General features: G+C 40.1%; 2 protein-coding genes across 4 annotated transcripts in view; one reads left to right on the top strand and one right to left on the bottom strand.

Moving 5' to 3' along the window:
• The window catches only part of ykt6 (YKT6 v-SNARE homolog), a 77,441-nt gene that overhangs the window by 38,457 nt on the left and 12,402 nt on the right, over positions 1–26,582 (bottom strand). The window lies entirely within an intron of this gene.
• The window catches only part of LOC306980790 (rho guanine nucleotide exchange factor 28-like), a 36,167-nt gene that overhangs the window by 4,926 nt on the left and 4,659 nt on the right, over positions 1–26,582 (top strand). Inside the window, exons 4-29 of one of the 3 annotated variants that reach the window (XM_079580215.1) lie at positions 1,363–1,472; positions 4,000–4,186; positions 5,217–5,400; positions 6,330–6,531; positions 6,981–7,056; positions 7,597–7,655; positions 8,113–8,176; positions 16,938–17,044; positions 17,235–17,566; positions 18,619–18,787; positions 19,062–19,173; positions 19,884–19,926; positions 20,431–20,520; positions 21,003–21,126; positions 22,180–22,324; positions 22,533–22,588; positions 22,956–23,013; positions 23,342–23,456; positions 24,415–24,551; positions 24,628–24,768; positions 24,846–25,096; positions 25,175–25,300; positions 25,600–25,717; positions 25,797–26,051; positions 26,130–26,206; positions 26,284–26,572. In XM_079580215.1, coding sequence (XP_079436341.1) covers positions 1,363–1,472; positions 4,000–4,186; positions 5,217–5,400; positions 6,330–6,531; positions 6,981–7,056; positions 7,597–7,655; positions 8,113–8,176; positions 16,938–17,044; positions 17,235–17,566; positions 18,619–18,787; positions 19,062–19,173; positions 19,884–19,926; positions 20,431–20,520; positions 21,003–21,126; positions 22,180–22,324; positions 22,533–22,588; positions 22,956–23,013; positions 23,342–23,456; positions 24,415–24,551; positions 24,628–24,768; positions 24,846–25,096; positions 25,175–25,300; positions 25,600–25,717; positions 25,797–26,051; positions 26,130–26,206; positions 26,284–26,572 — 3,627 coding nt within the window. Of the gene's footprint in view, positions 1–1,362; positions 1,473–3,999; positions 4,187–5,216; positions 5,401–6,329; positions 6,532–6,980; positions 7,057–7,596; positions 7,656–8,112; positions 8,177–11,172; positions 11,413–16,937; positions 17,045–17,234; positions 17,567–18,618; positions 18,788–19,061; positions 19,174–19,883; positions 19,927–20,430; positions 20,521–21,002; positions 21,127–22,179; positions 22,325–22,532; positions 22,589–22,955; positions 23,014–23,341; positions 23,457–24,414; positions 24,552–24,627; positions 24,769–24,845; positions 25,097–25,174; positions 25,301–25,599; positions 25,718–25,796; positions 26,052–26,129; positions 26,207–26,283; positions 26,573–26,582 lie in introns of those variants that run through there. The other 2 variants (XM_079580216.1, XM_079580217.1) reach the window with 2 other exon arrangements.

Raw genomic sequence — 26,582 nt, forward strand, 5'->3', positions numbered from 1 at the left:
TAACTGAAAATGGTCATATGTTGTATTTGTAGCATTAGGAGGTCATATTTACTGAAATCAAAAGCTATTTCAATCAAAAAAATATTAACAGGTCAAGTTATATTTTAACATAGGAGCCCTTGTGCGATAGCAGCTTCAAAATTCTTAAATCCATTAAAATTGTAAGTTTTTGGACAGTTTCTGCTTGGATTTGTTTGCAGGATGTCAGAATAACCTCCCAGAGCTGCCGTTTGGATGAAAACTGCCTCCCACCCTCATAGAAGTTTTTTTTTGTTGAGGCTCCAAATGTTCTCAACAGGGTTGAGGTCAGGAAAGGAGGGGGTCCACATCATGAGTTTCTCTCCTTTTATGCCCATAGCAGCCAGTGATGCAGAGGTATTCTTTACAGCAGGACATGGGGCGTTGTCATGCATGAAGAGGATTTTGTTAGGGAAAGCACGGCTCTTCTTTTAGTAGCATAGAAGACAGTTGTCAGTCAGAAACTCCACATATTTTTCAAAGGTCATTTTCACACCTTCAGGGAGCCTAAAAGGGCCTAATGGGGCCGACCAGCTCTCTCCCCATGACTCTGGCCCAAAACATGACTCCGCCACCTCTTTACTGACGTCACAGCCTTGTTGGGACATTGTGGTCATTCACCAGCCATTCACTACTCCATTGATTTGACCATCCAGGGCCTCATCAGTGAACAAGACTGTTTGAAAATGAGTCCTCATGTATTTCTGAGCCACTGCAGCCGTTTCTGTTCATCAGTATTCAATTAACCATTTAGGGGAGGCCCGGATAGAAGGTTTATGCACAACTGCAGCCTCTGGAGGGTCCTACACCTTGATGTTTGGGAGACTCCAGAGGCACCAGCAGCTTCAAATACCTGTATGCTGCTTTGTAGCATCTGTTCTCTTAATCTGATGTGTTTGTCTGGCAGAAACCGTCCATATTGTGCCTTTATCGGCACAAAACGGAGTGTGCTCTGAATCATCCACAAATCTCTTATCTGTATGATGATTACACTTAATCTTTCATGAAATATCGAAGGTTTTCATACCTAGTCCAAGGCATTCAACTATTTTACGCTTTTCATCAGCAGAAAGACCTTTTTTCTTTCCCATATTGCTTGAAAATGATGATCTGCATAATAAAGTGGAACACCCTTTTTCAGCTTTTCCCTTAACCAAGACACGATACCATCCATGAGTTTCATTATTATTGTTTTTTTTTTTACCTTTTTGACACAAAAATCCAATTTGCATAATAATTTGGAACGCAGTGTAATCATTGCATCCCACAAGTGTGCATGTACTGTACAGCTAATTACATTGCACCATGCTTCATATTCTTCCACTGTCGTCCACTGTTGTGAAGGACATAACCTGGCTGAGACGGTGTCTGTTCAAGCGTATCTGTGCTCTGAGACTACAGGCCTGACCTGGGTCGGTGCAGCCTCGTTGGAATATGTGCAAGATGATGCTCAGGTACAGAAAGGTGTTTTCCTCTGCTCTTACTTTGGAAGTCCAATGTTATGCTTTACTCAGGCTTTTTAAAATACTTTAAAGAGGGGGTATTATGCTTTTTTCAGCCACATAGCACCAGTCTATGGCACACTACAATGATGACGAAACCTTCTGTTGGTCTGTAAATGCAGTAAATTAGAATAACTGCCTTGTATAAAATTGCTCTTTCAAAATGGCGGTAGCGAAAGACTTGAAATAGGCCCCTGTCTCTTTAAGAACCTCTGACCCTTTCCGACACGCCCCCTCCACACGCTGTCTGTGGCATCACAACACTGCGCTCGTCTCAACAGTATTGAAACTACGATCGGTGCATTTTAATTTTTATTGTTGGAAAGGAGCTACTGTTTATCACTTTGTGAACAATGGCCACACAGGATATTATTTGGAGACAAACCTTCCACACCGGACGCTTGGAAGGGGCTCTTGCCTGAAAAATAACTGCTGTTTGGAGGCTATCTCTTTGCATCTGCCATGCCCTATGGATCTCTAACTATACCCCCATGGACGACACCAGGATCTGCAGGAGCCCATACGATTCAAAGACGGACATTATCTGTGCAGGTGGACAGTGGTTTTTCGAGGTTACCCGTTAGCTTGTTATAATCGACTACAGCTCATTGTTGATGAAAAGTCTGCAATAAACCACAAATGTGTAAAGCCAGGCTCATTGTGTGATCATCGTAAAGGCTGCTTCAAGTAGTTGCCTGCTTTATTGACGTTATTTGTGCATAATATGCTGCCTGTTTTCAATGAATGTTGTGAAGGTGAAGGTTGTTAGCTTGTCGTGGCTAATAGTGCCTTAGCTCCGGGAGAAAACCACTCGGCTACGACTCACTGTAGATGAAATGTGAGCAATAAACTACACAATCAACAAGCCAGGCTCCGTGTGTCATCATCATAAAGGCTGCTTCAAGCAGTTGCCTGTTTTAGTGACGTTTTCAATGCATAATATGCTGCTTGTATTCAGTGAATTTTCCCGTTAGCTTGTCGCGGCTAGCTTGTTAGCTCCGGGAGAAAGCCACTCGTCTATGACCCATTGTAGATGAAATGTGAGCAATAAACTTCCAAATCAACAAGCCTGGCTCCGTGTGTGATCATTGTTAAACGGTTCTTTATGTGTGTGGTGGTTTTATTGACTTTATGTGTGCATATTTCTCGTTTTCACGTGATGACTCGAGGTTTAGCTTAGCATTAGCTTTCTCCGGAGGCTCTGTGCATCATCAAGGCCCAGCGCAGAACCAGACACTGAAATAAGCGCTCTTGTCACCGGTTTTAATCCTGGGTGTTTCGTTAACAGAAACACTGATGTGTGTCTTTGTAAAAGTCTGCTGTGGCTCCGGTTCACAACACATGAAGCTAATCCTTCATGATGACTCTGTTTACATCTTAGGGCTAGACACTGCGGGGAGGGGGTTCTGCTGAGGAGCAGTGGTTGGTTACTCGGCTGGTGACGAAAGGTTGGAGGCGTATCCTGGAGGTCGGAGGCGTTTCCTGAAGGAATCAGGCGTTTTATCCCTAAAATGGCTGCCATCGGAGTTTTTACAGATTACTCGAAAATACGTGAATGTGCTAAGGCAACACTTCAGGCATGTTTTTAATGAGGGAATGACTTAATAACATGATGTAAAGCTTGAAAAAGTTGATTTTGCATAATACCCCCCCTTTAAAATACTAGCTAGAAGGTCTGGGTTCGATTCCCACCTGGACGGGGCTTTTCTGTGTGGAGTTTGCATGTTCTCCCCGTGTCTGCGTAGGTTTGACCCTACCACTAAAAAACACGTACAATAGGTTGATCCTCTGGCCAGGTGTTTCTGACCATTAGCCCGGCTCCACATCCCTAGGGGGATCAATAAAGTATACCTTAAAGGAGCTATACCTGATTTTACTTCTAGAAATGGAATGGAATTTATTTTACCCTCCTTTTTATATTGTAAACTCATACATTTGTGGGGAAAACACTGTGCGTCAAATTATAAAACATTTGTATACATTTTGAGAACTTTCAGGCTATTTTTCTTGTCCCTGTAAAGAATTTGGATACTAACATTTTAATTTAGTGGCTTCCCCTTTCATTGTTTGCAATCAAAAAAATCAGGTATAGAGCCTTTAACCTTAACCTTAGTAGCGGAAGTAAACAACAACAGCAATCGATTCAAAAATCTGAGCATTGATTTTTCACATTTTAACTTAATAACTTAAAAGATTAAAAACATTGCGGTTAGTGGTGGCAATCTTAGTACTGTAATTGTTAGAATGATTAACCAATAAATAACCCAAATGAAAAATATAAATAAAAAAACATCACACATGGCATCCGCAGGTATAGGGCAAACATTTTGAGCCCTTGTCAAGGAAAGGGAGTATCATTATAACATACCTAGTTAAAGCCCTGACATTAGCAGAAAATGTGCCTGTGGAACTGCCACAATTAAGGCTGTGCCACAACCAAGTATTTTGGTATTATCTCTGTTATTTGCTCTTTTCAAAGGACTTCGCAGAGTACCTGATTATCCATGGACATTGCCTCAAAGCCACGGATCATAAGGAGATAAGCAGCCTCTTTAACCTGGGCCAAGGGGGTTCACTTTGGGCTATGGATCGCTGCATTGCTCTGGCTATGGCCAACCTGGATATTCCACACAGCTGGAATGTGCTGGGCAGTCAGAGCGGAGAGGGTGAGAGCCTGCCTAATACAATCGAAAAAAGGTTATATGTCAGTGTGCATGTCAAAGCTACAATAAACATATCATAAATTATTAATATTAATATACATTTCTGGTCAAATTCCACTTCAGGACACTTATCCCCAAACTAAAGTATTGCTCAACTATACAAGATTAACTTTTCAGCCCTGCCTCTGCTGTTTTTCCTCTGTTTTTTACACCGTCAATCCCATTTTCCAAGCTCTTGGAAACTGGAAAGTGGACATGGTCATATGTGTATTTCTGCGGAATTCATCAAAGCTAATTAAGCAGGAAGTAATGTAGTTATTAGAGCCTTCTCTTCTGGAAATAACCCTTAGGAGAACTCTATCAATCTGAGGCCAAGTGTGTATGTGCTTGGTCCTGCAGCTTGTGTCCATCTGTCCAGTGTTTATGTCGGACCACCTACATAAATGACAAACTAGATTTTGGGTTAATATAGTTATGGCAGTCTGTTTCGAAGTCATGTCTCCGTCTAAATGTCTTCAGTTAATCTCATTCCCCTGCTTATGACATCAGCGTGTTGCTGGTTCTGTATAAAGCTCAATTCAATCGCTGACGGTCACTGACACTGTAATGCTTTACTATGAAGCATTTAGCTTGATTTTATTTATTGAAATAAAATGATAAAGAATAAAACAATTATTTTTTTTAATCCCAATGGTAAATAAAAAAATGTTTTCAATTAACTTATCAGAATCATTATTGGCTTCAGTTAATGTGTGCAATGATAATGTTATTGTAATAGAATGTTTTTACTGCTACATGGACATTGTCAAGCACAAAAAACCTGTCCTCTTTGTTGGAATGATTAGTGGCTTTAAACCAGGTTAGTGGAGCAGTACAGGCAATAAAAATGGAAACGTTTTCGGCGTGTAGGTTGTACTACCATTTTTTTTACTCATTCTGCAAAAAAACATCATAGTTTACATATTCTAAGCCCCACCTCTGTTTTCTACATGAACATTGACTTATAAACGGGTACATGAATATTGTTTTGTAGAGCACACCCCGAGAGAGTCTCCACTGCACTTGGCCGTGCGCTTCGGTCTGTTTCGACTGGCTGAGCTGCTGCTCTGTCAGCCTGGAGGTCTAATGGCCATCAGCCTGCCAAACGAGGAGGGGGTCACACCGCTGCAGCTCGCACAGGCCTCTGGAAACTCTGAGCTTCTGGAGCTACTAACACAGTAAGAAATTATGAATGTCACAGGTTTGCATTTGATTGTAACGAGTAAGTTTAATAATTAATAATTATTAATTAACAATTTATTAGGCCTATGATTAAAACAATCTTTAAAAAAACACCCCAATATGAATAGGAATTGCGAAAAATGGGATAAAACTAATTAAATAGCCGTTGGTCCTAAGTCCGGTTCGCCGCCCCGTTTCCAGTACATGGGCGACCTGGACAAAAAACACACCAGGCCAGCAACAACAACAGCTGCAGCTCTATAGACAAGTATTTACGCATCCATCTGTTCTCTCATCCATCCTTTCCTTGTCCACTATCTCCTGTTCCTCTGCGCCCCCGTGCGTCTTTGCTTGGGGTCTTTTGTGCCAGTTCTGCGACAAAGCGCAGGTGCATTTGGTGGGGTAAAAGTCACATGATCTGTGTGGCTGAGGTAGTAACAAATTGGTATAAACTAAAATATATAAAATCATGCATTTAAAAACACAGCACAGAATAAAGTATAAAGTTAAGACCCAACTTGTACCCTGTGACATGGACAATACCTCGAACAGTTGAGAAATTATTTTCTGAAATTAGTTTTTACCATCAACAGGAACAAAAAAAAAAATACAATTAAATTTCTTAAACTTGTGAACATGACTTGGACTTTATGTTCACATAATCAGCTCAGCAGCTGTTCAACCTGTCAGACTTAGGAATGTTTTGGGCTGAACACGTTAAGTTCAGTGTGGGATCCATAAATCTTAAACATATCCTAAATGTTTTCTCTTGACTCAAAGTTGACGTGGCTGAGACAGACAAAACAATAATCAATGTGTCTTCAAGTCTTTTCGCACTCGCACAGTGTTTGTGATTATTAGATCGATAAGTTGATCTGACCAAACAGGCAAAATGACTCACAATTATTTTGCTTTTGTCCTGCAGCCCCCCCAACCCTCTGACCACCCCCCCCGCAGGACTGTCCCAGGTGTGGGCAGACCGCTCTCGTCTGCTCAGGTTCTGTCACGATACAAGAAATCTCACTTTAACAGTTCGTCAAAACCTTCGATGGAGCTCAGAGGAGCGGCGACAAACAGACATTCTTCTGCTCAGACACAGGCTCCGTGATGAGGACTTTCAGAGAGAGGTGAATCATGCACAGAATTTGAAACTAATTTTTAAAAGCACATTTATTGTGTGTTACTTTACTTTAAAATTATGGTCTGTAAGTTTAAATGTTTTGCAAATTTAATCGACCTGTAATTTTATGTGAGTAAATTATATAGTAATATTTTGTCAGAAGTCTCTCCTTTTGCTGAATTCAGCAACTAATCAGTATCCCCAGGCTGTTGCTTTGACCAATGAGACAAGTTTTTCTGTGGACTGGACTGTCAGGTCCAAGCGAAGGGCTTGATTGTTTATTTTTCAAAAGTGTGTTCTCACTCTCCTAATTTCACAAACTATAAGAGTTGCTTTCTGGTCCAATCAGGAGCAGTGGGAGGAACTTGATTGTTTACTTTCACCTGTCACTCTCACTCTCTCCTCACTTTGTAATCTTACAGACTATCACTTTAAAGTTAACTTGTTCTTTTCCAGATCAATGCGTTAAGAAGGGAAAAAGTGGAGACTATCTGCGGAAAAGAACAACTAGTGGATAATCCTGTGGAGAATGGTACAATATTTTATATATTTTTTTAGGACTACAAAGTGACGTGGCTGTCAAAGATTGTGTGATATTGCTTAATGCAAACCGTATTTAACTGTTTATGAAATTGAGGGAAATATACAGATTATCAGCATGTTTGCAATGGCCAGAATATTTATGGCACTGCAGCTGGGCCACACCTGAAGTGAAAGCCATTTCAGTCTTGAGGTACTGTGCATTGGTCCAGACTGTCACTCATTTGCTCTAGTTGGTAGATAAAAGGAGGGAAGTCTGCCCCCTTGTGTAATTTTTTGGTTTTGCAGCACACTTTGTTAAACAAGATCAGATTTTACAATTAATTTAACTTTATATCAATAAATAATAATACTTTATTAAGGGTTTTATTCTTAGTGATTATACTTACTATCTAAGTCAACGTGTACATAGCACTTTGGGCTCTTTATATGGGGGGGGGGGGGGCACAGTATTTAGTTTTTAATTTTAAGTGCATTTTATTGTTGTCAAAATTTCACTCACTCTGTATTTTATCACTATGTTGTGTTGTAGCTCTGTATCCTGATATTGAAGAAGGAAACTTGGTTCCTGCAAAGAGCGAGAATTTCTTTGTGAGTATGCTCTTGTTGCTTGTGTTATTATGTGATACAGAAGCAACACAAACATCATTCATTATTTACAGTGCAATTAATGTGTTACATACCTGACCTTTCTCAACACATTCCGTCAGTCTTCCCCAGGGCAGCTGTGGCTACAAGCATAGTTTACCACCACCAAATAGTAGAGTGAATGAATTAACATCAGCAATTGTAAAGTGACTTTGAGCATCTGGAAAAACGCTATATCATTCGACCCGAACGCCATCAGGGCTGGCGAAGGGACTCTTCTAATTGTACAGCAGAGCAGTGCTCGCCTCCCCCAGACATGCACTAACGCACTCCTCGTACTCCTCACACCTATTGTAAAATATGTTTCCCATTTTGAGAAGGAAAGTGTTCTTGATCAGTGTTGGACCTGTTATTTTCATAAAATGTGTTGTGGTAAAAGGTCTCTTGTTTCTCCGCTCAGGATTATGAGGAGTCATTGATGTTTGCCTTAAATGAAGAAGATGATCAGCTGCAGTCAGACTCAGGTAAGGCGTGTGATTTTTAAGAACTATTTCGTCCAGATTCTTGCGAATTTGGATGAAATTACATTCACAGACAGATTATAGCTCTTCAAATATAATATTGTAACAGCAGGAAACATGCCCTTTCCTGAGAAGAGTTCAGAGCTGTCTAAATCTCCGCAGTTCACTCTGAAGAGTTCTCTCACTTTTTGCACCTTTTTGGTAACCGTATATGTACTGGGGCTAATGCTGAGTCAGGTGCCAGGAGAGCAGTCACAGATCAGCGTGTGCACTCTTCCTTCGGGCGGAAGAGAGGGATTCGAGGGAAGAACATTGCGGGCTAATAATTGGCTTTAGTTGGTGGAGAGCAGACTGATGCTTCATTGTAAGAATGTTGTGGTGTGGGGCTAGAGCTGTGGCTTGACAGCTTTGGCACTGGACCTCTGCAATTATAACTTATTGTGGCTAGTCTTGTGTTCAAGCTTTAGGCATTTTGTCAGCAAGTGTGTGTTTGTCCGCTGTTTTGTGTTTTGTATTTTTCACATCTTTTTGTTCTCTTTGAAAGCTGACAGCTCTTGACAATGATTGAGCCCTCTAATGTTTTTTGTAGCCGAGACAAATACTGCAATAACTATGAAAAAAAGAGATAAAAAAATGTAGCTGAAAATGACTGAAGCTGTACAAAAAGATATAATATACTGAAGGTTTCTGAAGGGAGCATTCATCACCCCCCACCCCCAGCCCCACACCCACACCCTTTTCATTCTTGCCACTGTAAAATATTTGCCTCATTCCTTGCAATTTTGCAGATTATTTCTCCTAAGTTTTGTACTAGTTGCCTTTCCTGACTGGTTTGTGGTTGCCTTGCCTGCAAGCTGAATTCTCGCGGTATTTGTGAGTTCACAAACACACGACAATCCGGGTTGTTTTTTGGTTGTTGTTGTTTTTTTTAATGATTCTTAGTCTTATGCTGTAGCATTTTTCCAATGAAGATGACATAATGTGGCGTGCTGCTTTCTATTCTATTCTATTCACGCAGTTGTTAGGCTCTTGAGTTAATGCGTCAGTAAAGACACAGGCAGCAGCTCAGCACAGCCTCGGCACAACATGAGGAATTTAGAGCTTATATGCCATGTTCGCCCTGTCTGCTTGTTGTCACATTTCTAATTCCACTTCACCTATCTTAAATACCTGCAAAAAGGTACACCTCCTAATCTTATTGGAATATGTTTTGTAGAAAGAGAGAGAAAGACTGTGTGTGTGTGTGTGTGTGTGTGTGTGTTTTATTATCATCTCTTCCTGCCCCTGTCACTCATGCCCCCCACTTTGCCCTCCTAATGGCCTCAATATTCAAATACCCCACCCAAAACGCACACATGTGTACCCAAATATCTCCCCTGCACTCGCTGAGAGCAGAATGTGTGATGGGAGTTAACAAACATAGAGTGGCGACATCATCCGGAGCCCCCCTGAAGGAAATCAGCCTGTGCTCCGGTGTTGTGTGCCCTTCTGTCTTGAAAAGCAGAGTGCACCCGGGCAGAGCGTTGCTGCTGGGAGGATAAAGGGTGCTTGTGGCTGAATGGGTGTTGCCAGGGCATTACTAAAGGCAGTTTTTGTGACGCTCGTAGAGATCCTCGAAGAATAACAGGGTGCTTGTTGTAACCGGGAGCAAGGCATTTATAATATAGATAGTTTGGCAGGTTAACAGCAGACAGTGGCCTCAATGCTCCGACCTGGGATGAGGGGGCTAATTGGAGAAAGGAAAACAGGATTAGAGCTTCCACAGAGGCAGCTTTAAAAAGCACTAGTGTTGTGCAAATTTGTGCAGTTAATATATACTCTTTTTTTTTAATGGCCATTCTTCATGGGGAAATTGTTATAGTTACAGTTACTTGACCAAAAAAGGAGAACCATTTTGTGTCAGAAACATCTAAGCAAACTTAGAATTAAGAGAGTGATATTGACATACAATACAGGGAGGTAGGCAGTGCAAAGGGCTGTTAATTCAAAGCCCAAAGTTCTGCTGTTTGATGGTGAACAGAGGGGCTGTTTTCTTGTGCCCCGTGGCATTAATGGGGTCTATTTCGCCCTGTTGTCTGTTGCTGTGAAAGAACTGAGTATTGTGTGAACATGACCTACAAATCAACTTCATTTCAATGTTGAGAGGACATGTTGAATCTTTTGAAGCTGGTCTACTTCCCATAAATAATACATGTTCTGTGTCCTTGTGTCTTCATCATTTCACTCACTTGTTCTACCACTGCTCGAATACCTCTGCGCGTCTTAAAAAATAGATATTGCAGCAAGTTGGCAAAAAAAAAAGGGAGAAAAGAACTTGTGGGTAAAAGAAAAAAAAAAGAAAGGAAAATAACGGCAACTCTTGTGCTGTCTCCATGGTTCTGACCTGGCACCCTGCTCCTCCCTGCACTCTAAACCCACTCCGCTTGTCTGTGCGTGGCTGTTTTGTGCTGAAATACAGAGAGGCCGGATAGGCTCTTCAGATGTGGTACCGGCGTATTTGGGTTTAGAGGGGACGAGGTTTGATTGTTTTTGTGTAGGAGATCGTATCTGTCACACAAGCGTGAGTCGGCGGGGTTAATGATTTCTCCTGCTGCTGGGAAGGAGGGGGGGTTCACCTTTTTTCTTTTTTCTTTTTTTTTTGCAAAGCCGTCTGGTCTTGTGTTTGTCTTTGCTCTTGGTTCTGAAGTGAATTCTATGTTTGACTACAGCTCTCTTTTTCTCTTCTCTCACTATTTCCGCCCCTCACCAGCCTCCTCCCCCTGTAACTGTCAGCATGTGCAGACCACTCACTGCCCGCTGTTGAGGTTAGTCATAGAAAAACTAACCAAAAGCTCAGGTCTAAGGGCAGAAATCAAAGAGGGAACTGTAAAAGTTCGGCAAAGTCACAGCTGGGACAGGGCTAGAGTGGCTGGCTTGTGTTGAGCGGTGTGTTGTGGGAAAGGGTGAAGGCAGGGGGAGGTTTTTAGGGGGAGGGGTGTTGGGGGTGAACATGCTGGCTCACTCTCGAAGTGTCAGAGTCTGTAGCAAACTTGGAGAGAAACATTGAGGACAGAGCAGAAAGTTGGCTTTGAGTCGTCGACTGGAAAATGGATGTAAAATGATTCTTTAAGATCACTCTGGGAGCAATTTGAATGGACCCTCTCTAAGAAACATGGATTCAGACTCGGATTCACCTTTCAACTACTCCTGGCCCTCGTTTCCAAAGATGCGGATGCGCAGGAGAACTGGGAAGAGAAAAGGTATAGGAATTGTAAATGGTGTCAAACTGTGTAAGAATCTGGAAAAGTTCTTTTCTATTGTATTCATACTGGCTTACTTTTGGAACTCTGTGACTTAGGTTTGAGAAGTGGAAGCTGCTATTCTCTTTACATACATGTAGCCTAACCATCAAGTTCATCCTCAGTGTAATTTGTCATTTGCCTGCTCTATATGTAAATATTACCATTTGACCTACACACACTCCCATGTCCAATTCATTCATCAGAGTAAACAGAACAAAGATGCTGATAGGTATTGACACAGATGGTGCAAACGTCACTTGTCGTCTCCATATTAGGTACAGTGCGTTCAAAAAGTTTTCGCACTCTTTTTTTTGTTGTTTTTGAACATTCATGTTTAGGTCTGTGGCCATTTCCATCCAGCCTCTATTGAAGCCTGAAAGTCAATTTTCTAAGACTTTTTCAGTATCAAACTATAAGCCAATCAATCAAGTTGTTTTGTATAGCCCAATATCACAACACAAGTTGCCTCACAGGGCTGAACCAAATATTAAAACAGTGAAACAATAACCAATGGAATGGAAGCAAATGTAGTGTCCAGGAAAATATAGTGTCCAAACAGATTATGTCTAAATAAACAGTCAGTAGCAGATGGAAATGTGTACCGTGGGTCCCCCGTCCTTAGACAAGGAAAAATATCTAATATTAAAGTGAAAAGAGAGGTATGAACACTTCCTGACCCACTGCAGATAACAAAAGTCTTCCACGTTACACTATGGAAGAGTTTGGTTAAAATTAGACTGCTCCCGTTCCACATTGTTACTCATGGACCTCCAGTGCTGCTCCGTCACTCAGCCAGCCAACCCGGGAGACAGGGGAGATAATGGCATGTTTGCCCCTGACGTAACCTGATAGGTGACAGTTTGTTGGGGAATGTCAGATGTCCATTCCAAGTCCCAGCATTTGAGTATAGTGATGAGCGCATGAATGAACCAGCCTATGAGGGAAATCACGGCCTATAGATCATTCTCCGTCTGTTTTTTTGGTTGGTGATCAGCTGTTTGGAGCTTCCTCATCACAACAGAGCACCTGTTGTTATGTTACTATTTGATTTGTCCATTCATTTGAGTATCCATTTTTAATATATATTTAAATATTAAACAGCCTTTTGCCAACCAAAAATCACATGACTGAGAGCACTTCCGGATAGGGCTGTGGTGTTATGGTAAATTATGATCAGTCTCAATAATCGGCATAGAGCTTTTTGATTTGGAGTTATGATGAGAAAAAATAATTAAGTTACATTTTTGCTGGAGTGGAAACCATTCATCTTCTGTTTAAGCTTGTCTGTGTTCATAAACCACATTATAGTCTTGGTCACTATGTTTAGATTTCCCCTGTTGTGGGATTTTCGTGGCAAGTATGAAAACTATTTTTTTGGAAACCTTATGGTATAAGCAATGAGAAAAACAATGTTTCCATTAGAGTAAGTGGGGTGTTCTAGTCATCGCTATGGTAACTCCATCAAACATGTCAGGGGTTTCATTGACTTTTTGATTGGAACGAGCAAATGAAATTTTCTGACAAAATTTCGTAAATTTCTGCCAAACTACATTTTTTACTCCCTATAAAGATGTTTGTTCAATGGCACCTTTTTTTTTCTTCTTTTTTTTTTACATATCAGAGCAATAGAAACATTGTTTTTCTGATTGCTTATTTATTAAAGTTTTAAAAATATTATACTTCTGATACTCTCCACAAAAATCCGGCGAAATTACATCGTGAACTATTAGTAAAAGCTATATTTATATGTTGTGCTTTACAAAAAGAAAAAGGAAAATGAAAACCATGATGTGCTTTTTCTGCAGGGACAAGCACGTTTACTTAGTGGAGGAACGATTTTCTTCATTGTCAAAAGACCGAGGGTTGGACCCTTCAACTGCAAAGACATTTTGCAGGAATTGACAGTATTTGTTTCACATTTCTAGAGCACTTCAACAGATGATCTCTGATTTGTGTAATAATATTCCTCAAAATCATTTTGAGGGCCAGAGGTTCTATGATGGAGGGCCTGCTTTGTCCCCCAGGCCTGACGTTGCTTACCCCTGCTGTAATGGATGAATCTGATGGTTGACACTTCACTGTGATGGTTTAAAGCTGCCTGTCATTCTTTGTCCGGGTGGAGACTGGTCAAACGGGGACATTGTTGAAAGATCGTCATAGCTCCAATCCATTTGGATGGATAATTCCCACCGCATGGATTAGACTTTTTAACCTGTAGCACACTGAGCCTTTATTCACAGTCCATTTCTTTCAAGAGAATATTGTAACAGTAATCACCAAATTACACGACATCAACATCATTCAATGTGGTCATTGATATTCAAACATTTTATGAATGTTAATACATATCTAAATCAGTCATTGTTTTGTGTCAGAGCCTCTGTGATAAGACACATACCCAGCTATGCTAAGTTTCCAGTCAGTAAGTATTTCCACCTATTAAAGTGCATTGTATTTTAAAGTAGGCTACAGGGAAAACTTTGGTATGTTTAACATCCTTAATTAGAAAGTAAAAAATAAAACGGTGCAGCAACAGTAAAGTAGTAACTCACAAAAAATAGGTGCTTGGGGATTTACAAACACCAACTAATATGTAAAGACATAAAACTAATTGTTTTATAGCTATTTCCTAATTTCTAAAACAATCCTGGTTAGCAGTTTACTTGGCATTGATGGAGAGGCTCTCGAGTGTAAGTTACTGTTTTGTCTTTGCCATAAAGTCAGACCATTCAGTTTGGTTTTGTTCATTTTTACACAAATTAAACATGTTGCCATTTATTTCAGATGGACAAGGATTGATCCTGTGTGTGAGACTTTTTTTTTATTGTTTTATGTTCAGTAACAAAGTTCGATGTGATTTCAGGTGTGTGTTCTGGGCTTCATTGTTTGGGTGAAACACTCAAAGAACAACACGTGAACCTTGGACAGCGAGTCGTTTGGTCACATGTGTTAAAACTCTGAGTCGCTTGTGGATTTTGATGGACAATTGTTTTAAAGTTTTTAAACAACCTCTGTTTGCATTTTCCCCCGCTTGAAGATGTTGTTGTACTGTGAACCTGCTAAGTTGTTCCAGGCCTGTACAGCGGGACAGTTGTTTATTGGGCTATTGAGTTTCTTGTTGGACTTAGGAAAATCGCAACAATAATGTCACATTCTCAGTATGAACTGCTTCTGCTTCAGCTGTCATTTATACAGCACTTGAAGACACGTGTGACTATTGCTTGTTTAGCATACTTTGTGGAGCAGAACTGGAAAGTAACTAGATACTTATACTTTAAGTATAAATGTACTATATATGCACTTTTCAGATATTTTTGTTAATCGAACTCATCATCTGTCATTGTGCTTTGGATCATTGACTGCTGAACCCGAAAACTTGGCCCCGACAGGATTCTCCATAAAATGTAGGAATCAACTTCAAACTTGCTCTGCAGGGCAGTTGAAGAGGTTTAATATGGTGAGATGCTTTCTGGATGTGCAGTATGGCCACGTATTTGTTTGCTTAAGATAAATTACCTAAAATAATCATTTGCAGTGTTTCATTTTGTTAGTGGGTGACAAATTCAGCAACACTAGCCAATGATTGACCATTTATATTTGATCTAGCATTTGCTCTTGTTTATGTTAAACGTTTTTTGATTTTGCTGTAGGCCCATGGCTTCTTCTGCCAGAGAAAGAACATTTGTTATAGTTTTTCTCCATGCGGCCTGTCTGCTCTCCTTCTCCCTGTCCCAGGGGGACGATGGGTTGAAGGGTCACTCTCTGTGCCGAGCTGCTGTGCTCTGGAAACCTGCCACTGACTGCTGTCTTTGTCTGGTCTGGGCTACTGCTACTGTAAAGTGACTGCCTGCACTCATTGTGGGACTTGCACTCAATGCATTTCATTGCACTGAATTTACTTTCTGTGGTTACAGTCCACAGAAAGTTAGACACAGTATTAAAATTGGCAAATGTGTCCTGCCATTGTGACTATGCTGCAGTTTCTTTAAATGAAAGTGACGCAAGCTGCATCTGCATTGATACATCTTCTTTTCTATCTGTGTAATATAATCTAAATCTGATGGTTTAGTCATTACCTTTGTCTTTAAGACTCAAAGGTGCACAGATGCTCGACTTACTGCGACCAGCTGTGGATTTGGATCTAGCTCAAAACCCAAACTATTTCTGCTGCTGGTCAAGTTCTTAAGTGGGTTTATATGAAACTCTATCTACTTACGCAGCTATGGCCTATATCCAGTATTCAACCTTTATCTGGATTTAATTGTTGTAAAGCAGTCAGATCCTCCAACACATTTATTTATTTAGTAGACAGTGGGAGGTCATTGTGTAATAACTCTGACATAACAATACGTTCTTAGAGCTTTCTGTGTGAAAACAAAAACATGTATCAGCCAAAGTTTGGCACATCTATGGAAAGATGTGGTTGAAGTCCCATTACTTTTATTATGATGATAAAAGCAGCACATGAGACTCCTTCTTGTGTCTCTTCTATGATTATAATTCTGAGGTGGATTTATGTTGACAGTGTATTGTACTAATTCCCCAGCGCCCCTTACAGAAATACAGTTTTGTGGCACCCAAAGTACAGACTCCCAGTGGAACAAAATGACTTCAAAACCTCAAGGGGAGAAAAAAGGTTTTGTGCAAACATTTCAGCCTCTTTGTTCCCACACAGATCCTTTGATTTATAGCTATTATGTGTTACGGCAGTTATGCTGATCCCAGTTCTAGGTGTGCCGCTCACATTGGCAAAAATTGGGGCAGAACCCAGACAGCAAACAGTATCAGGAATTTCACGTTAATATGAAAGAGACAAGGTGGAGTTTCAGTATCTCAGTGCTTTATTGATACGGAAACCTGTGTGGAGGCTAAGATTTAGTGCGAGTTATAACTAAAGCTATTGCTGTTAGATTAAAGCGATGTTTGTCATAGGTGCAGTGACTGAAAATATTTAGCCACTTCAATGTATACGTTCTTTTCAGACTATATGACTTCACTTTTCAACACATGTGCTTTAGAGAAGCTGTGTTACAGGGAGCTACTTCCCAGTGAGGCCAGTCTGTAGAGAGCAGGAGTGTTTTTCTCTGTACTAACAGCTAAACCAGAGCACGGCTCACAGTGGCCTCACTGTATACGAAGGAGACGACTCAATGCTCCTGTGTGCTTGTATACTTTGAGTTTTTTTCCACACGTTGTTTTTAAGGTAGTAGGGCGTTCTAAGAAACATGCATAGATCTCTGCCATCTGTGTGTGTGTGTGTGTGTGTGTGTGTGTGTGTGTGTGAGTGTGGGTGCGTGTGCGTGTGCCCGTACAAGCCAGATCAGGCACAGAGCAAATCCTGTTTCTGAACAATGACATGCGACTGGCCAGGATGTCGATGTCACTTCCTCGGTTTGTGATGAGTTGTTTAGTGTTGTTGTGGAAACCATGTGGTATATTGGAAAGTGGCTGCACTCTTTGACTCTGTCTCTCCTTGTTCATAGACAAAAGTCATTCCATAAAAGAGGCCTCATCTCCGACACTATCTGCAGCTGCAAGGCTTGCAGCAATGATCCATGGCAAAGATGGAGAGTTTGCCAACAGCAAGCTGGTGAGCTAAGTAACCTTTACAATGAACATATCTTGTTATATCATACTGTTCACTCATTAACTCTTCTAGATACTTCCATTCACACTAATTACATTGTAAAGAGGTCTTCAAGCTCCCTACATGTTGGGATAAAATCTTACCATTGTAAAAATAAAGACCTGTATCTCTAAATGTTGTGTGTGTGCTCCAGGTTTATGACATGGACATTACACACCAGTCTCCAAACGAGGAGAGCAGTCCAGGCTGGGACTCTTTCTTCACAACCTCCTCCAACACTGAGACCTGCTCCTGCACATCTTCACTCCCGACTGAAGAAAGGGAACTTGACAAAACCATCCTCAAAAAGCGCGAGCCTCCAGCGTCTCCGCCTTCTCCCTGGGCTTCCTCTCCTGTGTTTCCTTCATCGCCTCTAGCATCCGCCTTCCACTTGTTCGAAGGAGGACAGAAGCAGCCCACGCATAAAGTTTCTCCCAGAATCAACTGCAGAGGAAATAGCTTATCGAACAGGACACGAGATCTAAGGTAGGCCTTTTCTTTGCTGAGCCTTCAATGATATTGGACTTAAGATATAATCAAACAACTTACTCTTTTATAATTCAAAGGCCATCTGACGTACTGTATGCTTTTTTATTTAAGGGGTTTTCACTTCAAAACTCCTGTAGATTCTCACTGAAGTCATTCATCTACGAATGAACACATCCGGACTCATGTTTAGAAAAAAAATGTAATAAATAAAATAATAAAATAGCCGCCTATTTCTTCGATTACTGCTTTGCACACTTTTGACAGTTTCTCGATGAGCTTCATGATGAAGCCACCAGAAATGGGTTTGACATCACAGACTGTTATAATAATAATTTAAAATATAAAATATAAAATATAAAAAATATTTTGAGTTATTTCACCCCTTTTTTTGTTTCCTACACATACATTCATAGTTTAATGTCTACTGTGAGAATAACACAATGTAAATAGTGTTGACCTGTACTGTACATATTGTACTTTAATATAATTTAGTGTTATTTTTCAGGTTTTTGGAAAGATGTGTCTTAAGATCTTAAATTAAATTAGTGCACTTTGTTAACTTTCGTGCATTTCTTATGTATATTTTAATTTTGTTAAAGAGTTGTCTTTGTTGAAGGAGCAGGAAGTGACAGGAAACCAAGAACTTTGTTGCCTGGTGTAATTTTATTCATTATGAATTTTTATAATGTTGATGTTTTTCTGTGAAGCACTGTGTAACTGTTACTATTACTATTCGTATTCTTATTCTTATTCTTATTCCTATTCTTATTATTCTTATTCTTATTTTATTTTTTTGTATTATTTTTTTGTATTATTATTATTATTATTATTATTATTTTTTTGTATTTATTAATTAATTAATACATTTATTTATTCATTTATTTATGATTTTTTTTTAGAATACAATTGAGTTTCATTTGTTTGGATTTCCATAAAAACTCTTCCTGAACAGAAGGGCGTTTCCTGCAGAATTCAATGGTTACGATTAACAGCACATTACTTCTAAAGTTCTGAGGGATATCAAAAGATTTTTTTCTGTGATTCCACAGCCCAAGTCTAGAGTGTGATAGTGAAGAAGAGGATATCCTGGGACATTCCTACCCCACTGCATCCTTAAGGAAACAGTCAAGTCTGCGATCGAGCTCTGGAGAAGAGAGGGACTCCTTCGACACATCACCAGACTTTAATCGCACGCATTCTGACAGCAAGGTTGTCAAGGTAGGCTTTGATTATTTACAATCTATGAAACGCAGTAGATTCAGCATGTCATTTTCATTATCAGCAAAGTAGAGGAGACTCTAGGTAAGAATGGCTACACCTTGGAATTAGGAATGCTAGACATTATATTGTCAGAATGTTTACGCTGTTATGGTCTATGAGAGCTGTAAACAAGTTGCTTTAAAGAAATCTTAATTGTATATGTTTAAAAGCATATGTTTTTTAAATGATTTTGTTTGCAGTGTTTTAGTGATGTGTGTGCACTCTGCTCTAGGGCTCAGAGGAGGTTGAAGTTCGCCTGCGCTCCTACTCCTACTCCTCCCCCAAGGCCAAACCGTCACGCCCTGTGCTAAACAGAGACGCGACCATCTCTGACCTTTCAGAAGGTGAGTGATGTTTGACCCCGTGACACTGACCTCCCTGTTTTTTAGGAAGTGGATAAGCTGACATGCAAAGCAGTGCAGACAGCTGCTGTAAAGCTTTTACACCTATGCCTTGTGCATTTATATATACAACTGTGTAAGGCCATGCTTTGTCTGTGTAGATGGCAGCAGTGGCCGCTCTTTGCTGCAAGCTTTATCTCTGTCTAAATCCTTATCTCGTCTCAACCAAGTTAGTAAGTACAACAATGGTATGTGCCTGACCTACAGGTGCTTCGAAGCTCAAAGAGCTGCACAATCAAAGTCTTTTTATACAAAACAAACACAATAAAGAAAAGTGGATTTAAAGTTGAATGGGGTATTGGACATTAAATGTTTATTTATTTTGTAAAAACAAATATTGTGCAGCCCTGTTTTTACCAATTGAGTGGTATATTGCGGTAAATTACAAATCTATGTGGTGGGTCTTTCCGAACTTCCTGATCCGACTTTACTTTCCTAACTCTCTGGGCATTGATCATGTTTAATATATCCTACAGTTTTGGAAATGGATTCAGCTACATGTATTTCTTTTGGAAGAAGGGTTTTCCCACTCTATTACTGTGATTCTACTTTTCTCGCCTTAAAGCATCTTCTATTTTGGCTTTCAGTGCTGCTGTTTTTACACTCGGGCAGTCAATCTTCAACGTTTAATATTCTTCGTCTTGCTATTTCAGAGCAGAAGGCATTCAGCCTGACTGAATCTTCAAAAGAGAAAAGGTAAGAGAAAAGCTTGTTTGCTTTTAACAGAGGTTTATTGGATTTTATCTGTGCACTGTCCTAGGCTGGAATACAACTTTGAGTAAACAGCAAGTCATTGGATATGACTTTCTAAGTCATAACCAATCATCAGTTCATTTCAGAAGCACAAATCACTTTGTCTCCACTTTATCATGCTAATCAGCTATGCTAATAATGATAATTAATAATAATTTTTCATCTTAAAACAAGACTTGCGACTGCTGCTTTATTTGATGAATTTCAGTATCATTATCGTTTGTAACCCATTAGTCATTGACAACAGAAGACGTACATTTTGCATTTCTAAAGAAGTTTATAAATGAATTACATGGAGAGGTTTATTTTGAACATCTTTATGATCATTTCTGAGTATGTGTATGGTAAGTACATGTGGTACGTCACATTGTACTTGAGCTCCAGTCCTTTGCTTGTCTTGCTAAGCTAAAACAACGTGGTGGTCTGAGGTGTGTCGTGTTCATGCAGGGTATTGGGTTTCCGTAAACGGGCCCAGTCAGCTGAGGAGGAGAGCAGCGCATCGCTCCAACACCTCACCCTCACAGAGTTCCTCAAAGAGTATGTGCCAGAGGCTTCAGCTCTGCATTTGTGTCTAACATGTCTAACCCCAGTGTAAACCTTTGCAACTCACTAATAAACTACCTTGTACATGTCATAATCTTTATGCCATAAGAGCAGTCTGTGAAGAGGGACATTACAGTTGTTCATGGTCGTGTTTGTTTTTGTATGTCTTCTCTATAAGTTGTGACCCTTTAACCTACAGTGGTACAGTGGAACAGTTGATATATTAATAATTTCTGTCTGGCCAAGGTCATACTATAAATAGTAACCACTCGAGTCTATAGTCACTTCAGGCATGCAAAGCATGAGTAATCGTTAGAAGAGCCTCTACAAAGATGCATTCTTATACTTAAGCATGTCTTCAGTTTAACATTTGCATCAAACAACTTACTCTGTAGTATTAATATTGTGCTTGTTTAAAATGTTTTATTATTGTTTTCAAGTAGTTGCTCCTGAATATTGTTCTCCCCCTCAAACAGAATTGAGGACGAAGAGTGGGACAGATACATCATTCCTTCTAAAGCCGAATCAGAAAAGTACAAAGTCAGTCGTACCTTCAGTTTTCTCAAGAGCAGGATGTCAAGCACTCGCAACAAAACCAAGGTGAGCCCACTCTGTGCCATGAGTAATTCATGTTATGCTAATGAGTCACAGCAACTGTGGTTTTGTAGTTTAGCCAACTAAACATGTTTTTTTAATACTAATGAATGAATAAAACTAGTAGGATTGTCCATTTGTTTATGGTAGGGACATGTTTGTCTTAAATACAGACCATAGCCAATGTGTTAAGTTAGTTTTGTAAACAAAAAGGTTACCTTCTTTTTGAAACATTAACGATCACAGTCTTATTCACCACTCCGCAGCTATGGATTCTTCGTTGTACAAACATTAACAGTGCCTTTATTTGGTGAGGAGAAAAGTTCTCCCTCTTTAGGTCTTAGCAACAGGACATTGTGCAAATATTCTTACATAATCAATTCACAGACCCCCAGCGCTGTACGAGGAACCCAAACACATTCCACGGTTTTACTCCCTGCTCTCAAACACATGTGCATCCATTTGTTTCACATGCATTAGCCACATGATGCACATGGCTGGAGAAGAACACAAACGTGCGCTTCAAGACTGTTGTTAAAGAAAATAAACACCTGTGGGGCGACCTCACAGAGGATTCCCCTCACAGCCTCTCGAGGATAGCAGCATCAACGAAGCCGTTGTGACAAACTAAGTAAACAACCCTTTCCTGAACCTCTTGCACTTGAACAGGTGCACTGGTAACAGGAACCACAGAATACTCCTATTACGCTGATGAAGTCTTTTTAGGTTTTGTCAAATATTGAAAATGTGAATTATTCATTTTTATTATTGGTAAATCTTCACTGCACTTTTCTGTATCATAGGAAGTGAATGTAACTACCAGACAAACTTTAATGAATGTTGAAAATTTGCACTATTATGATTCTATAATGAGCAATGGAATGGGTCTGCAGTAATTACTGTATATTGGTTCTGATTCCTCTGAACACAGCATTTTAGTTTTTCTTTTTACATATATCTGTGTTACGTATATATGTATGTGTTTTGTTTTTTATTGTAGGTTACTCAATTAATGTGATAGTATCAGACTTCAAAAAATGAAATTATTTTGTCATTTAGGTCAAGGCTAAAGAAATCAAGGAGGTAAAAGAAAAGGGGGGTTTGGGCAATGGGCACCAGTTTGTCCCTGTGTCCCCCTCTGGTTCTGCCCCCTGTGTTGCCTGTGACAAGGTTGTTTCTGGGAAGGAGCTGCTGCACTGCTCTAGTAAGTTATCAGACCATCAGTGGTGTGTTTAGATTAGACTACAACCGGTTTTGCATTGTGCACTTTTGTTATAATAATGTGTACGTGTTGTCATTGTTCTTCCTGCCATAGACGAGAAGTATTTCAGTTTGAAAGCCCTCAGATGTGCTAATGTGGTTAATGTTGTTTATTATGAATTAACTGGGCTGTCATCTACTTGTGCCTGCAGACTGTTTCCTGAATGTTCATAAGAGCTGCCGGGAGACCGTCATGGCCTGTGTAAAGGTAACTGTTACCCCACATGCATCATTATGATTTAATATAAATACTTGTGATAGACTGTCAACCGGCAAATGAATCACAGTATTATTGTTGTCATATTGCTAACATAAGCTTGGACCACAGACTTTACGGAGGATGGCGAGGACATAACATTCAATTTTGCGGGTAGATTGTTCTAGGAATAACAAATCGAAATAGCAATGGCAAAATTATATACATGTTTAAGATGGTGTTTAGGTTTCTCGCTCACCACTTTTATCCAACGTTCTTGTGTGCATGTTTGGGCATTAAAATGTAGGTTTGAAAGTGTAAGACAGTTCAAAAAGTGTTACAGTCCATTAATATGTACATCTTATTGTTGCTTAAACAGAAACAACCAGAGAGGAACGCTCTGCTGATGAAATGCAAGACCTTGTCCCTCCCACTGAGTGAGTCCCATAACTTACATTGTACTGTGTGCCCACCTTGTAACTCATCTCCCCCCAGTCACTCTCTTATTTTAGTTTATGTGTCCTCCCTAGTACCTTTGCTGCTAGACTAGGTAGTAAACCATTACTACACCCACACCCCATCCTCAGTAAAGTTACTTTTTAATCCTTCTTGGTGGGAGATCAGGCCTGGATTGTGTTTGTAAATGAGTAAGCTGGTCAGTGTTACATTTTTGTGTGTGTGAACTTTAAAGTGGTTCTTGGTTGTTGACTTGCATTGTTTGTCTGCATTTTTTTTTTTTATCTCACACTTTCAATGTTCCTCCAGATTCTACCAAAGACTCTTCTTCGGTGTCCTTGTTCTCTCCCTCCTCACTCCCAACAACCATAAAAGACAAAAGAGACATAATCACACTTTCCAAGAGCATGTCAATGGACAGCAGGTAATGGAGATGTATGATTTTGAAAAAAATATCTCATTGTGTCTTCCAACTAGTATTGCAATTGCAATTAGATTTGCAATTTATGTTTCACAATCAAGGTTCAGCTCATTGTGCACATTTTAAGCATGTCTTTGAGCAGTGGTTCCCAACCTGGGGGCATTGTAAATGTAATGACTAAAAATCATCAAATATGACTGACAAATGAGTACAGGTGCATAAAACACTCCAATGTCCTTTTATATGCTTGAATTTTGAGCATATTGGCAATTATTTTTATGTTTTGGTACGTATGTGGGGGCTACGGTTTTGGACTGGGGGGGCTTCAAGGAAAAGCACTGTTCTAGAGTATTAACATTTGAAAGAAAAATAAATAACTATATGAATGCCTATACTAATACAACAATCTTATGCATGTCTAATGAACCATGTTTGCAGAACCACAGGGTAAGCATGTTTTAAACATGTAAAGACCACATGGACACATTTATTGTAATTAACTGTGCAGCTCTAGCAATTTCGATGCCTTTGCTGCTAAAGGCAAGGCCATATTCACTGCACAAAAGCAAACATATGATTCAGTCTTCCTTCATTAAAGGGACTATAGTATACGGAGTTTAAAAATGTTAAAATTATGTATTTTCCTCCCCCTACATGTTCCAACAATGTCCAAATGTGTAGAATGAGCTCAGACATGTTCACCACAACTGCCTCTAAAATCCTGCACTGTCACTCAAAAACGTATTACTTCTGGTCCGAAGTGCCATCATGCACGAGCTTAATATAGAAGCTGCAGTTACACGTATGACCTGGGGTGGCAGTAGTGAGTATAAAATGGCGAACTTGCATGTAGCCCCTTTAATGTCTAATACAATACAGATTATTTTCTCGAAAATAATTAAGAAGTTGTAAAATTGCAGCATTCCTCCCATAACTGCTCTTCACGTGTGTACTTGTGCAGAATGATGCAACACGATAAATCAGTGGTCGAAGATGAAGGCCCTCAGTCCCCTGGTGTGAACTGTTCAACTGCTGATGAAGGAGCACCTTCCTCTGTGACGCCTCTGTCGACCGAACAATCTCCAGTTATCACACAGGGTAACAACAAATACAAGAAAGCACCAAAATGACAGAAAAAAAAACATAACATTGAAAAAGTGTTTTGTTTTTGTAGATGCTTTGGAAGGCCCTTTGTTAAGTGACTTGTCTGCGGATCTGCTGGGACTTGAGGCGGAGTCTTGGAGTGTTACAGTCAGCCCAGACTTCTGTCGACAACATGACCGCGTCACTGTGAAGCGGCAGGATGTCATTTATGGTGAGAGAGTTATATCATTTTGGTGCGTGGATCACTATTGCTGAGAATGCTTGAAAACATGATATTTTTGTGTGTAGAGCTGCTGCAGACTGAGCTGCATCACATTCAGACGCTCACAGTCATGTCGGAGGTGTTCAGGCGAGGCATGGTGGAGGAGCTGCAGCTGGACCTGGAATGTGTGGCCCGGGTCTTTCCCTGCTTGGACCCCCTCATTCACTTCCACAAGAGTCTCTTTGGAGCTCTGCAGGAACGCAGGCAGGCTTCAGCATGGCCGGATCAGCCATACAACTACCTCATCAATAATATTGGCGATATTGTGCTTCAGCAGGTCAGTAAAGATGCATTTGGATGTAATACATTGTACAGCAAAGTCGTCTACATTTGTAATGTGGTCTTTTGTACACAGTTCTCAGAGGAAAATGCTGAAAAGATGAAGCAGATGTATGGAGAGTTCTGCAGTCACCACAAAGAATCTGTCAACATTTTCAAAGATCTGCAACAACAGAACAAGAAACTGCAAAACTTTGTAAAGGTAAGGGTTCAGAAAACTACATTTTGTGGTTTCCTACGTGGGGTTCAGGGCCCCAGGGGGCACCCAAAGCTTGTCTACAAAACAAAGGCATTGGGAAAAAAAATATTTTGAAAGGTAAAATACATTTATTTGCTAAAATGTACCACTTTAACCCACTCATTGCAAGATCTTCATTATTATGTAATTTTAGCTGTTAAATCATCACAATTTCCTTTCGATAGAGTTAATTATTATTTTTGAGGAGCCCTGAGTGAATGGCTGAAATAATATGTTGATGCGGCTGTCTTACTTACCTTCAGCAACAAAGCAACAACATACTAGTGAAAAGGAGAGAAGTGCCAGAGTTCATCCTGTTGGTCACTCAACGCATCACAAAATACCCTGTTCTGCTTGAAAGGATTTTGCAATACACCAAAGGTACGTTGTTCACAAAGATAATTACCTAGTAGATAAATGAATGTCTAATTGAACATTTCCTTGTAAAACATGTTCATAGAGGGAAGTCAGGAATATTTTGATCTGTCAAGAGCACTTTTTCACATTCGAGATATCCTCACAGCAGTGGACATGACTGTAAATAAATATGACAAAGGTCAAGAACTGCAGGAAGTACTTGCTCGGCTCGAGAACAAGAGCACCGCTAAGCTGAAGAATGGCAAAGTGTTCTCCAAGCAAGATCTCTGTAGTAAACACAGAGTCCTGCAACACAAAGGTCTCGTCTACTGGAAGACGGCTACAGGTCGTCTAAAAGGTCTGTTATGTATTTATATTTGTTTGTTCATTTAGACATTTTATGTGTAGTCACTTATTTTTACGTTGTGCTTTACAGAAACATTAGCTCTTCTACTCACAGATGTCTTGGTTTTCCTTCAAGAAAAAGACCAGCGTTTTTCATTTGCGGCTGTGGTAAGTGCTCAACGGAAAGATACCTTCATAGTGGATGCAACTATCACAACATCTCTTCAAAATCTGATTCTTTTTAGGACCAAAAACCGCCAGTTATTCCCCTCCAGAAGCTTATTGTCAGAGAAGTAGCCAATGAGGAAAGAGGAATGTTCTTGATCTCAGCATCCTCAGTTGGACCAGAGATGTATGAAGTTCACACTGTCTCCAGAGACGAGAGAAACGCTTGGATGAGGCAAATTCGACAAGCAGTAGAGATGGCTTACAGTTGTCCTGAGGAGGAAGAGGAGGAAGAAGAACGTAATAATGAACTGGAGGGAACAAGACGAGCAAACGAAGCTAGAATTCAAAAGATTGCCCAATTTCAAGGTCAGCAGCT

This window comes from Gobius niger (assembly GCF_951799975.1).
Source record: "Gobius niger genome assembly, chromosome: 1".
Lineage (NCBI taxonomy): Eukaryota > Metazoa > Chordata > Actinopteri > Gobiiformes > Gobiidae > Gobius > Gobius niger.